The sequence below is a fragment of the Lotus japonicus genome, chromosome 2 (genome assembly GCF_012489685.1).
Source record: "Lotus japonicus ecotype B-129 chromosome 2, LjGifu_v1.2".
In the NCBI taxonomy this organism is placed as follows: domain Eukaryota; kingdom Viridiplantae; phylum Streptophyta; class Magnoliopsida; order Fabales; family Fabaceae; genus Lotus; species Lotus japonicus.
Window position 1 is genome coordinate 67,199,872 of NC_080042.1, and position 15,133 is coordinate 67,215,004.

At 38.2% G+C, this 15,133-nt stretch overlaps 2 protein-coding genes across 2 annotated transcripts; one reads left to right on the top strand and one right to left on the bottom strand.

Moving 5' to 3' along the window:
* The first annotated feature begins 274 nt into the window (after positions 1–274).
* On the top strand, positions 275–4,392 carry LOC130738968 (proline-rich receptor-like protein kinase PERK1). The gene is made up of 8 exons (XM_057591153.1): positions 275–1,055; positions 1,592–2,167; positions 2,308–2,394; positions 2,483–2,553; positions 2,777–2,853; positions 3,182–3,329; positions 3,450–3,611; positions 3,885–4,392. Exons 1-8 carry the CDS (start codon positions 488–490, stop codon positions 4,197–4,199), a joined length of 2,004 nt encoding a protein of 667 aa, XP_057447136.1. The 5' UTR covers positions 275–487; the 3' UTR covers positions 4,200–4,392.
* Positions 4,393–6,581: 2,189 nt separating this feature from the next.
* LOC130738969 (subtilisin-like protease SBT6.1) lies at positions 6,582–15,030 on the bottom strand. The gene is made up of 10 exons (XM_057591154.1): positions 14,320–15,030; positions 13,800–13,928; positions 13,553–13,705; positions 12,976–13,092; positions 12,513–12,697; positions 9,839–10,102; positions 8,345–9,416; positions 7,296–7,796; positions 6,996–7,056; positions 6,582–6,914 (listed from the first exon to the last, which is right to left on the bottom strand). The coding sequence occupies exons 1-10, from the start codon at positions 14,809–14,811 to the stop codon at positions 6,817–6,819; spliced, it is 3,072 nt and encodes a 1,023-aa protein (XP_057447137.1). The 5' UTR covers positions 14,812–15,030; the 3' UTR covers positions 6,582–6,816.
* Between the last annotated feature and the right edge of the window lie 103 nt (positions 15,031–15,133).

Sequence of the window (15,133 nt, forward strand, 5' to 3'; positions counted from 1 at the left end):
AAAAGAATAAATAAACAACAAATAGAATAATCCAAAACAAAACAAAGTAATGCAATAATATTGATTAGTAATTAACATAATATTAATTACTGTACTAATTAATTAATTCTAAGCCGTGGCCCAATCGTGTGGGACCCATTTCCAAGTTTGTCCTCTCTGGTTGGCTCAAATTAACAAGAAGATTAAAAAAAAATTAATAAAAAATAAAAAGAACAGAAACAGAGTAACCCACACAACACAACACAGTAACACATGTACACACACACAGAAACAGCTTCAAAATCAAAAAAAGAGAAAATCCACAGATTCACATAAAAACGCTCTCTCTCCAACTTGCTTTCTTCATTCCCCATTTTCTCTCTCTCTCTCTCTCTCTCTCTCTCTCTCTCTCTCAAATCTTCAATCAGAGAGAGACACACACATTCACATACTCATAATCCTTCAACTGGGTTCTTCTCTTTGATTTTGTTTTTCTCATTTTTCTGCAATGTCCGCCGCACCAGCACCATCTTCGCCGCCGTCAACCCCGGCCGCACCACCACCTACAACACCCTCCGCGCCCCCTCCTGCTACACCTTCATCGCCTCCGCCGGCCACTCCCTCTGCTCCGCCGCCGGCAACCCCCTCTGCGCCGCCGCCGGCTACACCCTCATCATCGCCGCCGCCGGCTACTCCCTCGTTGTCTCCACCTTCGCCTTCTCCTCCGGCTCCTACTACGCCGGAGGCTTCTCCACCGTCGACATCTACGCCGGGCGGCGGCACTACTCCGAGTCCACCGTCTCGTAGCTCTCCCTCCCCTCCTCCTCCGACGAGTACTGGTAAAACGCCATCATCGCCGCCTCCGCCGGCGTCCAGGTCTTCTCCTTCTCCTTCACCTCCTTCGTCGTCGTCGAGCATTTCGACCGGTGTCGTCGTCGGGATCGCCGTTGGGGCAGTGGCGATTCTCTTGGTGTTGAGCCTTCTCTGCATATGCTTTAGGAAGAAGAAGAGAAGACGTGATGAGGAGTACTATGTTCCTCCGCCGCCGCAGCAACAACAACCATGGGGACCCAAAAGTGAGAGCTTTACCTGCTACTGTTTCTCAGCTTTAAATCTCATTCTAAATGAAATCTTGTGTTTTTCACTTTTGAAGGTTATTTTTTTACCATATTGTTTAGATGGGGTTTGTTTAATTTGTAAAATTTGAATTTTGTTTTATTTTGATTGAAAATAGATCTTATGTTTTGATTTTCCTCTTGCTGGATCTGATCATACACCACAAATTTGATATTATGTTCTTTGGTGGATTCAGAATTTCAGATTATGGTACTTTCATCTTTGAAATATCCTTGCACCGCACTTGATTTTGGGGACAAATATAGAACCTTGGTGTGAATCTTGTTACCTCTAATGTAGATTACTGCACTTGTTTTCATCTGTGTAGCTATTTGTTTTAGTTCATTCTTAGCTATTGAGTTTTGTTCTAGTTTATAGAGAATGTGGCCTATTACTTTGTGTTTTTGGTGATGTTCAAGTGTATTGATTGGTATTGGAGTCTAATGATAATTTGATTAATTGCTCATATTGATGCTGATTTCTTCACAATTGGCAGATGAACCGTATGGTGGCCCTCCACGTAACTGGCAACACAATGCTCCCCCTCCTTCAGATCATGTAGTCTCAATGATGCCTCCGAAGCCATCACCTCCAGTTCCTCCCCCTGTTGCTTCACGACCGCCATCCAATTCATCTTCGTCACTTTACTCTGCACAACCGCCACCGCCTCCTCCTTTCATGAACAGCAGTGGAGGGTCTGGATCAAACTATTCTGGTGGTGAACCACTTCCACCTCCTTCTCCAGGCATGTCATTGGGATTCTCGAAGAGCGCATTTACATACGAGGAGTTGGCTCGGGCAACGGATGGCTTCACCGATGCCAACCTCCTTGGATCAGGTGGATTTGGATACGTGCACAGAGGAATCCTCCCCAATGGCAAGGAGGTTGCTGTGAAGCAGCTGAAGGCTGGAAGTGGGCAAGGGGAGCGTGAATTTCAAGCTGAAGTCGAGATTATTAGCCGTGTTCATCACAAACATCTTGTCTCTTTGGTTGGATACTGCAGCACTGGGGCCCAGAGGCTCCTTGTTTATGAATTTGTCCCCAACAATACAATGGAATTCCATTTACACGGTACATCTGGTTTTAGCTTTTCTTTCAAAATAATGTTTCTTAAAATTCAATCTAATTGAAAGTTGGCACCAACTATTGATGTATGTTTTGTTGCATAATACTTCTGATAGAAGCAGTCTGATGTGTTTTTTGAACTTCAGGAAAAGGGCGGCCTACCATGGATTGGCCCACGAGACTACGAATTGCTTTGGGATCTGCAAAAGGGCTTGCATATCTTCATGAAGATTGTATGTCCTGTCCATTTGATTGTGATTACTTCAGCTATAATTGATTTAAGCCAACCTTAATGTTCATTGTAATTTGCTGTACATTCAGGTCACCCTAAGATCATCCATCGCGATATTAAAGCTGCTAACATCCTTCTGGATTTCAAGTTTGAAGCAAAGGTATGTTCTGTTATGTGTCTTCCTAGCAGTCATAGTTATTGGCCCTTGCAAAAAAATTTGTTTGATGTGAATAATCTGTTTTAAACTTGCAATCCTTCAAAAGGTGTCTGTGGTAGTGTTGATGCCCCCTTAAAATGTTATAAAAGATTGTGTGATTGATAGAATTGTTAGTGTAAAGTGTGAATCTTAGATTAATTTAGTATGAATTGTTTTCTTTTGGCAGGTTGCAGATTTTGGTCTAGCGAAGTTTTCTTCTGACCTCAACACTCATGTTTCTACGCGAGTGATGGGAACTTTTGGGTAGGAATTAACTTCCTTCTATCTTTTCAAAAACTTTGGATATCAACAGGAAAAGTAGTAGTTTGTTCATGAAATCTTCCATATGGAGGTTCTGGACATGAGTGTTTGAGTGTAATTGTGCTATTCTTCAACGATATATGAAATCTTCCATATGGAGGTTCTGGACATGAGTGTTTGAGTGTAATTGTGCTATTCTTCAACGATATGCACATAGAAAGTATATGGCGTTTTTGTTGTCAACAAAAGTTGATAAGCAAAGCTAGATTATGATATGCTGTTTGGCATTTTATGTATGCAATGCTCATGAATCATCATTTGCTGCATACAGGTATCTGGCTCCAGAATATGCTGCCAGTGGAAAACTTACAGACAAATCGGATGTTTTCTCCTATGGAGTCATGCTCCTTGAGTTAATAACTGGACGGCGACCAGTTGATAAAAATCAAACTTACCAGGACGATAGTTTGGTAGAATGGGTGAGTAGAGTATTACAGTGCTCCTTGTTTCTTGCTGAAACATAATTTACAACTAAAATTTCATAGACGTTTTCATATTCATAGAACAGCTCTTAACTCTATCCATCTTCATCATCACAGGCTAGGCCTTTGCTCACACGTGCTTTGGAAGAGGATGATTTTGATTCTCTTATTGACCCGAGGATCCAGAATGAATATGATCCTAATGAGATGCTTCGTATGGTAGCATGTGCTGCATCTTGCACACGTCATTCAGCTAAGCGTCGACCAAGGATGAGCCAGGTAAAGTACAATGATGAATTTGTGACAAAAAATCTTAACACTATGATGACTCAGACTAAAAGGATTTAGTTGGATTTCAGTTCCCACATTTAGATTTTTGGACCTGTTTGTGCGATTGAAGCTATGGTTGGGTATCTGTTAGGCCTAGTTCAATCGGACGTTAACACACACTTCACGACTAGAAGTGAATGAAACCCTTCTTATCTGTTAACATTACACTACTGGTATCAAAACTTGCTGAATCTTATCTAATAACGATACATTACACTGCAGGTCGTTCGTGCTCTGGAAGGAGATGTGTCTCTATCAGATCTTAATGAAGGAATAAGACCTGGACACAGCACTGTCTACAGTTCTCATGAAAGCTCAGATTATGATACTTCACAATACAAGGAAGACATGAAGAAGTTCAGAAAAATGGCATTGGGAACTCAGGATTATGGTGCCAGCAGTGAGTACAGTGCGGCTACGAGCGAGTACGGTTTAAACCCATCCGGCTCAAGCAGCGAAGCCCAGAGCCTCCAGCACACACGGGAAATGGAAATGAGAAAGTTGAAGAACAGTCAAGGTTTCAGTGGAAGCTCTTGATCCCTGACCAAATTGTTTGCTTTTTTTTTTCTTGTATAAAATCTGTCTTTGATTTATCACTTATGTCACAGTTGATTTTGCTTAACTGACATGTTGGAGTGGCTTACCAATTTTATTGGCAATTTTTTTCCTCACATCTTTTGAATTGTATTTATCAGGGTATACAACATAATGACACAATTTGATTCTTTCATTTTTTCCCCCTTCTTATTCTGCCCAATGCATTGTTGAAAATGGAATGGCATTGAACTTTGTTTTTCATTGTTGCTCATGTGTCAATTTGATGGTAGGTTGAAATAGGTTGGTTGGTTTTGTTAATGTGTTGATATCAAACCCTTTCTAATTGATTTTTTACTTGATATTGTCTCTGAATCTAAAAAACAATGTGATTTTTTACCTTCTTGATTTGCTAAAGAAGACGTTGAGTTGCATACATGGGAATATATCAGCTTTTAAGTGAAAGGAAAGCAACTTCCTTCATACTCAAAGGGAGGGTCTTAGATGGAGATGTTCATTGATTTGGACCAGCCGGACCAACATGTAAAGCCAAATAAAGATGAATAGTTCATGTATGAACACATTTTATATGGATAAAATTAAAGACTTTTTACATGACAAGATACAATAGACTATTGACATTGTGGATTAGCTAGCTTGACTAGTAGTTGTTTGAGTTGTGGGTTTAACATATGAAGAGTTTTGTCATTCATAATGGTTCTTACAATTACTCTTTAATTAGTAGGAATTATGTGTTTTAATAAATAAGAGTGAGTTAGAAATCAAAATCATGATTTTGATTTGATTATGAATGAGATTCTGAACTCAAAATCAAATAATCATTAATCTGCTTTTATGAGATTAATTGGGCTTGGATTTGATTAAAGAATGAATCAAACTAGTTAATTTTGATTGGTTTGATAAGTTTTTCCATTGAAATATCTAAAGCTAGTGGGAATATGTCTGGTCCAATTGTTTAGAGAGATGCTATTAGTTTGGTGATTGTTCTTCCAAGTGGGGTTTGTTTTGTTGGAAGATTCTTTTGTGAATTCCAGCTAATGAAAAAGCTGTACCTTTTTGTTGTCACAAAGGATATTTGTCACATGCGTTGAATCATTAAAAACAGACACCTTCAATTCAATTCCCTTCCATAAATTTTGGTTCAGCAAAAGATTGCCCTTGCCCATTTCTCTCTCTCTCTCTCTAAACCCCACACGGTTTCTATGAGTCAGCGTGCTCATTCACATTGAAAACAATAAGAATAAAAAAGGAAAAAGAAAAAAGGTGGTGCACATGGACAGAGCATCGTGTGTTCCACTTCGAAGGTGGAAATCTAGTTTAGTTTGAATATGATTTTTCATATTTTTCATACACATAACAAACATGTAGTTATGGACCAAAGTGAGCCTAAATAATATATTTGCTGTTGCTCAAATATTGTTTTATTCATAATAGCCATTTTAATCTCAAAAGAGTTGTTCAATTAAAGACATGGTTGCTCAATTCAAGTTGCAATCACATGTTTGATGTAAGTCCTTTTCAAGTGCCTTAGAAATCTGTCTTGAAGTGGCACCATCCTTACTCTTAAATTTTCCTCACAAAAGATACAATCATTATGGGTCATGATAGAGACTTTGTTCCTATTTGTCTACGGTATTAAATATTTCCTTTTAAGGATATGAATCTGTAAATCTGTAAAGAGACGCCCTTATTGGATATGAACATATAAAAAGACACATGGGACCACAAAATTAAGATTTAAGAGCACAAATACAAGTGCTCACTCATATCACCGTTTCTGACAAATTATACATTTAATTGTAGAAAAGAAGTACTCCCTCAATAAGGGACAGAGGGAGTAGAATTTAAATTAATCAAGATGAAGAAATAATACAACAGTTCAAAAGGTGATTTGTTTGGATACTAGAAGAAAAAGTTACAAGAAAGTAAATTGGGTGAATTCAAATTTGATGAGTGTGAATATATAACAGTTTTAGGATACCATTATTTGACAAATTCAATTGTAATCATTTGACTTTCAATTATTTCTCCCCAAAGTCAATTGCTGCGAATTTAGCCCGGGTTTGACAATGGATGCAGCAAAACTTAAAACATGATGAGCCAGTTCAGATAAACTTCCCTAACATGTATTTGTATATAGTTGACCCAAAATAAAGTATATAGGAGAAGAGAAGTTGAAATAACAATGCAGTGATTATGAATTTTTTAAATAATAATTATCTACATTTGTTAATAACTTTAACAATTCAAACTTTAACAATTCAACTTCTCCAAATGGGCTCAATCACTAACTTCAGCAATTAGTCCCCTGTTTAACTAACTAACACTTTAAGAACTTGAGTAAAAAATGAGGCCATAGTATAGTATAGCTTGAATGACATTCTAATAATTAGGCCGTAACCTAGTAATCAGAAAACTTGTGCTTTTGAAAAGCATCCAAACAGAAAAATATTACAACTCCATATGAAGGTAAAAAGCAAAGTTAATTGGCTTTCTTCCTACATTGATGCTGATGGAAAAACACGTGAACTTGTTACTATGCTAATACTACATGGGAATTTCTTTGGGGGCTACTTTTACAATTCATGTTAATGCTGGACTATAATAAATTGGCTGCTAATCTACCAGAAGAGCTTGCTCCTTTCCTTCGTCGACGTCTCCTTTGGCGAATACGCCAAAAACTCAACAACAAAATACCTATCAGAAGGGGGAAAAAATGAAACATAAATGACTGATATACTAGTCTGAAATTGGATAGCAAAGTCAGTGTTCACTAACCGGTTGCTGCAAAAACAGCAGGATAAAGCCAGTGACTACCAACCAGCATAGGTGCATCAAGCTGCAAGAAAGATCAGAGAATTCAGAATATAAGCAATGTGCAGCATCTGATAACAAACAAACAGAACAAAAGGACAGAGGGAGCTCCATTTCTAACAATGTGGTTGGATATTTGTAGTGCACTGCAAAGGAATGTTAGCACTCATTTCGATAGATTGGGATCAAAGACCGTTTACGTTACACTAGACTAGTATCGAAACACACTAAGAAACCAAACCAATAGGTGTTTTTGTTTCTTACCTCATCTCCATAGAACAGGCCCAGATACCGGTTCCCCGGAGGGCCATCCTTATTTCTCACAGTTAACTCCGGACGCCTAATGTTGTTAGAATTATCAGAGGATGAATTGAAACCATTCCCCAAATCAATGACAGGGTAACCGGGCAATTTTCTGTTTCGTCCTCTGACTTGCAAACTGTAGCCCTTGGTTCCCCAGATCTCAAACCTTGTGTCAGTCCTGCAGATCAATTCCTTCCCCACGACAGCTGAATATGCAGAGAAATTCACATCAGTTCTGCGGGATGGTAACTGGTTTTCATCTTCATATAAGGGAGTATCTTTTTTGTTTGAATCAGAGAAAAGCACTGGATCTCTAACACCCTCGCTAGTAAAATCTAGTATTTTCTTCAGAAGTCTAAAACAGTTCGTAACCATATGGCTGCTGTCCAAACAGTTGGAGTCCCCATATACAGCTATACGACCTTCACCCATTGCTGTGAGACCAAGAATTGGAGAATCGGCCTGTTTCACCAAAAGAGGCCATAATTTTAAAAAAATTAAAAAAACCTGAATGCTGAAAAGATAGTTTGGTTCAAAATAACATTCTATAGAAATAAAATTCAGTCTCTTTTTAATGTCATCAGATATGATTTATCATTGTCGCAGCTGTTTACCACCATGCAAATTACGTCTTCATGCCAAACTTAGGTATATGTAACTTTTGGCGGGTTGATAACCTAACAACGACTCGATAAACAAACTTAGGGCCTGTTTGATTATTGTGTTGTAAAACAGTTTCCAGTTTCTAAAAATAGAAAAATAAAAACAAAAAAATGTTATTAAAAACAGTTCTTATTTTCAGTTTTTAAAACATCTCAAAGATGGTTTGTTTCTGTTTTTTATTTTTCAAATCACAGTTTTTCAGCTTTGAAAAACACACTGTTTTTCTCTTTCCTTTTTCTGAAAAACAGATTTTAAAGATTGTTATTTTCCCCCCTAAAGAGGTTACTTTTCATAATCTTGGTTTTAATATTACTAGTAACTAATTAAAAGAAGAAGCACTCTCACACCTTGGTAGTGCCAGATGTCTGCAACACATTCTGAGTGGCCCCACTTTCTGAACTATCCAAGAAAGGAAAGCTATGTACATAACCACCACTAGGAAACCTCACTATATCTGTTCCAGATGCGTATCGATTCTGCTCACCCAATAGTGGAAAATCACCATTCAGAATCTTATCTCCAAAAGCAATTCGAAATGGAGCCAAAAGATCATTAAGTGCAGGAATATTAGCACCTCCAGTGACTGGGGTCCACCAGCTCCGGGTATTGTCATCAAAGAATCTCATCTTTACCATGGTATCTACATTGTACCACTCCGCAAACACAGCTAATCCCAATCCAGTATTAACAACATCATCTCTCAGCTTTTCAATCTCCTCAGCAAAGTACTCATCCTCAAGATCCACCAACAGAAGTGTTCCATACTGTCGAGCATTAAAACATGTAAGAGGAGAACCAAGGGTTTCAACAAAGTAACCAGCATCTCTTAACATGTTGAACATGATGTGAAAATTTGTATGCAGATGATCTCCATGCCAGTCAAGAATGTCACTACGAACATCCAAGGAATCTCTGGGAATATAACCTGGAGGATATTTGATATTGTGAAACTGATCCCACAAAACTCGTTTTGATCGTGGCGGTGTTGGCACAACTTTTAACTTTAATTGAAGCACACAGATGCTAGTCCGTGGGCCCTTCTCCCCTTGACCTGGAGGACTAGAAACCTTGAGAGTCACATTACCTTCAATCGTTCCAGAGAACTGCGCACCTTCTTCCTTGATTTGCATGTGAAGGGCCAAATAACCAGTCCAAGGCCAGACAATCTGAGAATATGTAAAATGAATGCTAAGAAGATTCCCATCTTCTTCTGAAGGATGCCATGTTGGTGGACCTTCAACATAGCCAATAACACCCATTCCATTCAAAATGGTAGCATTGAAGATGACAGGCATAGCACCAGCATATAGTGGCTGACGACAAAAGGGCCATGAGTAAGGACAATCTGTATAATCAAGAATACTGGGAAAGATGCTCGCCCTAGGTTTATAGCTCTTGAGAATCTCATATGATTTTAACCTGAAAATCACATTAAAAAATAAAGAAAATACAATGGTTAAAGAATCTGCAAGTCCTTGTACTTTTTGGGAACTTTTAAATAAATCCCTACTGTTAAAATTTACAAATGAGTCTCAGTAGTTTCAAATCTTTGTTTAATCAGGGCCTTGAATCAAGCCTAAGGTTACTTAGATCCCTACATGAAGGCCATTAAAAATGGTTGAAAAGTTTAGGCAGCCATTTGAATCTTTTAAAGTCTAAACTGTAAGGACCTATTTAAAACATGTTAAAAATATACAGGGACCTCAAGATTAGTTTAAGAATATAATCAAAGACAATGTATAGTAATGGCAAGTCAGCAACTATTGCCATGTTAAACTGCACATCTTACAAGATATATCTTTATACCAGAACCATGTGGATAAATGTCTTGGAGAACTTACAGATCGACTCTGCCAGCACCCTGCTCATACATGTTAGGCCCAGCCAGCTTTGCAGCACCCTCAACCAATGCTTGTTTCATGCTTGCTGGGTTTAAAATATTTTTTCGATCGGGTTCAGGAATGACGCTCACAAGCAAACATACAACACCAGCAACTACAGGACTAGCAACACTGGTTCCTGATAAACTTTTACAACCCGAACTAATCTTTGATCCCATAATGTCCCGTCCATAAGCAACAATATCTGGCTTCACACGGCCGTAACTGAAAAGAACATATGTCAATATAAATTTTTAAAAAAAATCAGTGACTAAAAAACCAGTTCGAATGTACAATAAACGAATTACAGAAATAATAAATGTAAAAATAACTCATGGAAGGGCAATAAGGTGCTATAAATCTCTCACTCTGACAGGGTCATAAACGAGTGTATCAAATGAAAAATCTTTTCAAAGGAAGCACGGAATAAGGACATAAATATACAAGTCAAAAGAAAAATGGCAATGACAAGAATAACTCAAAAACGGCAAGATGGTGCTATAAAACTGTCACTAATCACTATGGCAGGCTCATAAAACTCACGTATCAAATAAAAACTCTTCCCATAGGAAGCATGGAAAAATAACATAAATACAAAAGTCGATAAAAAATGGCAATGACAAAACCAATTAAAACTAAAAAATGTGTTGTAAATAACCTATTTTAAGATGGAAGATTTTTTCTTTCCTTATTTTTCTTCCAATACATATTGTCTACTTATTATGATGATTATTTTCTGATTATCATTTATTAGGAATGTAAGTATATTTTTATTTGTCGAAGACAGGTATCCTCCACAGGAGGCATAGTAGTCAATCCTGGATAGCGGCGCGGAGCGGCCGACCCCAAAAGTGGGATAGCGGGATAGCGCATAGCGGAATGGCCGCTATTCTGATTTTTCATATATAATTTTATATAATTTATAGTTTAATAGCATATACATATAATTACTAAAAAATGATAAATATAACTTAAAATTCATAACATGATGAAATGATAGAGAAGAGATGCCCTGCTGGAAGAGGAGAGAAACAAAGGGTAGCAAAATGAAATGATTGAGAATAGAAAATTAAAGAGGAAAAGAAAGGAAAGAAAAATAGAGGAATAAAAAGACAAAAAAAAACAGAGCAGAACAGAGCCCAAAGGGAAACAGCCAAACAGGGCCAGTGGTCGCCGGAGATAGGCTGATCGGAGGTGGACGGTGCTTTCGGAGGTCGTGCTGTGGTCATGGGTGCTGATCGACGGTGGCTGAAGGAGGTCGCACCATGACCAGATTCGCAGAAGAAAGAAGAAGATGAATAGTGATGAAAGTGAAACGCGCGTTTCATTTATTCAGAACAAAATCCCAAAAGTACCCTCAAAGTTTAATCTAATTGTAAAATTTCAAGGGCAATTTAGGTTTTTCCTCGAGTTCCCCTTCTCTTCTCCCTGTCGCGCCGCGATCTGGTGCGATTGGCCGCGATTTGGGCTGCGAATCGCGCCACTCCAGCCGCAACGGTGATCTGCGACGCGATTGTTTCAGAATCGCGGGGAGGGGCCGCGACGCGACGGCGCTATAGCGGCGCGATTTGCCGCGATTGACTACTATGACAGGAGGTAATCCTATTTGAGTCGAGAATATCGACATCCAGGTGGGGCTAACTCTCCTAACAGGGGGGGTTTGCATACACAACACTCGAACCCGAGACCTTGATTAAGATAAATCAAAATACAAACATGTACTTGTAATTTGTATATTATCTATGAAGAATTTTTTTCATCACATCCAGTTCTTTCAAGTTGGTATAAGAGCGCATGGCACATGGAATATGTGAACGACTATAGTTGAAGATTGTGTTAGATATCTTAAAGATTCAGTATAAGGCTGATACTATGTGGTAGCAGATCAGCCATGGACATCATTCATATCCAGTCTAACATGACATGACAAAGCACATAGATAGATTAGCACTTCATCAAAGAGAAACTAGACAATGGTTTGATCAATACGACTTATGTTTCCTCCAGTCATTAATTGGCAAATATGTTGACAAAGGCAGCAAGGCGGGATCTTATTAGCAAGCTAGAAATGATAGTATCCATTCTCGAGCTTGAGGGAAAGTGTCGTACTAAATAACCTATTTTAGGATAGAATATTTTCTCTTTACTTATTTTTCTTCCTACTGTGTCATTATTAGGGCAGATTTTATTTTGACTATGACTTATTAGGATTCATGTACATTCTTAAAGCTTGTAATTTGTATACCATCTGGGAACAAAATTGTCGATCACATTCAGTTCTTTCAAGTATATGATAATGATAAAATGTTGCTGAAACAACTCAAATCTCAAGCTAACTATCCAATATGCATGTGTATATTTATAGAAGGATCATAAAGACTCGTCACTTCTTCTGCTAGGATTGCTCCAAGAATAGAAGTGGAGGCAATGAGTTATATCAAACTACATGAGGAATAAGTTGTATGAACTCAACTTGTCATTCTTCAGTCTATAAAAGCATTTTACCACACAACATGATGTTTAAGAATATCATGCTGGACAAAAATACCCGAAATCCTCATGAGACATTTGATACATGCCAATTGAAGAAGGACCAATGAAACATAAGCTATAGAAATAAACAAGCAAGTATTACCCATGAGGAATTTCCCAGGTACTCATGCCACGTGAGGAAAAGGAGGCTATATGGTCACTATAGTCAATACCACCGACACCAATGACATCACTTTGATCAGCTGGATTGTTCAAAGTTCCATAAAGTGGTCCATCATTTCCAATAGCAGAAACCATGATTATGTTATTTGCTGTTATCTCCCATATCTGGCCAACAAGTCATCATCACAAAGCTTTATAAAACGACACTTCTATAACCAATGCGAGAAATAATTACTATATACGAACACCAAAAACTGAGAATGACTTCTTCAATGTCAAGGTTACAGACTACAGTTGAGAAAATAACATGTTCTGTTATTATTTTTCAAAAAACAGAACCATCGCTATCTTCATAAGTACTACATTTTTTAGGCTTCCACTTCATATGCTCAAAATAATACAATACTTAACTGTACTAGAACAGCTAGGTACAAGAAATTTACCTTTTCCACAAATGGGAGATCCAAGTAATCAGGTCCACCTATGCTCAAATTAAGCACATCCATATCGGTTGCAATAGCATAGTTGAAGGCATCAAGGAACCATGATGTATATGATACCTGCAATAAGCTGAATGAAATCTTCTCAAAATCTTGCCAGTTATTATAAAATAAAAATATCAAAAGCAGCAGAATTGGAGAAAAGGACAATTTAATATGTATTTATAACCTAGTCAAGACTCAAGATGCATGTTCTCCTGTTTAGAGCTTGTTAATGATTGCTATTACTTGGTTAGTAAACTTATGCATTTTTCAGATAGATGACGTAATGAAATGTAGATATTTTAGAGTCTCGATGAACTGAAATGCCATTTCCGTGCAGTTAAAGGAGTTTAATTCAGCCCCCTCCCCATTCCAATGAAAGAAGAGAGTTCAATAATAATAGTTTGTTTGAATAAACTTTCACCACAGCGTAAAAGTACGTTAACGCCAATCCAACCACGCAGGAGCTTTCATGTTTTCACATTGAATCTACAAAACGTAGCCGAACATGTTTTCCAAATATGTTATAAGTCATTACCTGAGCATCAGTGAACACACGAAATGCATAAATCTCTGTATCTGGTGCAAAACCAAGGCACTCCGTATCCACACCAGCAACGACACCAGCAACAAAAGTCCCATGTCCAAGATTATCATTCAACGTATCCTCATTGGTCCAATTTGTCCGCTCCTGTAGTAATCACTCAATTCATCAACTATCAACCAACCAAAAAAAGAAAAAGAAGGGAAAAAAACAACTTTCAAATCAAGCAAACAAGCATTACCTTAATGTTACGAAAATGTGGGTGATCAGCTCGAATACCAGTATCAAATATGGCCATCTTGACCTTCACACCAGTATACCCTTTCTTCCAAAGATCTTCTGCTCCAAACATGGAAGTAACTTGTGATCTCTGCTACCACGAGAAACAACTCAAAATATGCACATTTCCAGTAATCAACAAATTCAACCAGACCAAATCTAACCCAACAAAGACAAAATAATACTAATAACAATATCAGTAATGCTATTCAGCACAATGAAATTGTTATCTACGCGTATGTGAATAGTGCGAATCAATTACAATCTATGGTGGGATCAAGGTGAAAACTATTCTTAAAACAACTACATACCCCATTTTCATTCCCTCAACCAATCATATAGAACAGTACAATTTGTAAAAAGAAACTCATCCTAATCCTACCAATAATCATAACAATCAAAGTACCAAATCAAAGTTGCCATCGTTTTCTTCTTCTTCCCACAGATATCCAACAGGAGAAAACAACAAAACAAAAATTCACCTGCATCAACAATTGTCGCCCCAAGTTAATAGAATTGTTGCGATTGCTGAAATCTTCATCTTCTTCTTCTGCCTCACAAAACGACATCTTGGTGAAGATCTTCCCAGGGCGCTTGTTCCCATCAACAAAGGAACCACCAACCTCACCTCTATCAAGCTTCATCAAACCCCTCGTATAGCTCATATCCAAGCTCACATACTTCACCAACCCCAATTTCTGAATCTCCTCAACCACCCCCAATTCCCCGATCGAAACAACACCAAAATCAGTCGGATACTTCGCCGCCGGGTTCCGCCGCTCGATCCACCGCCACCCTTTGGAGCATAGACTCGATTCCAAATACGCGCGGTGGTGCTCGGCGCTCTTGTATTCCGTGAAGCCGACGATGTAGTTGGAAAGTGGTGGTGAAGGATTTGGGGTTAGGGTTCGGAAGAGGGTGATGAAGAGAATGAGGAGGGAGAAGAGGGAGCGATGATGGTCGATGATGGCCATGGAGATTGGTTGAGTTGGTGGGAATGTACAGAGTTCAGGTTCAGCTCCTACATTGGACTCTGCAACAACAATGGAGAAAGGGGATTGTGGTTTCTTGTGTTTCTATGTTCAGTTCCTTTCAGTTGTCTGAATCATCAGTAAAGAGTCATGGTTTGTTTCTTCTTGTTTTTTTCAGAAAGTTCTACTTTTTCCTAGGTGTATACTAGGGCTCATTTGGTAAAGATAGAGTAACATTAGGATATATAGAAAATGAGTTGGGATCAACTTACTACACTTGATAACTTTTCTTATAATGTGAATTTTGAAAATGAAATCAATGAAT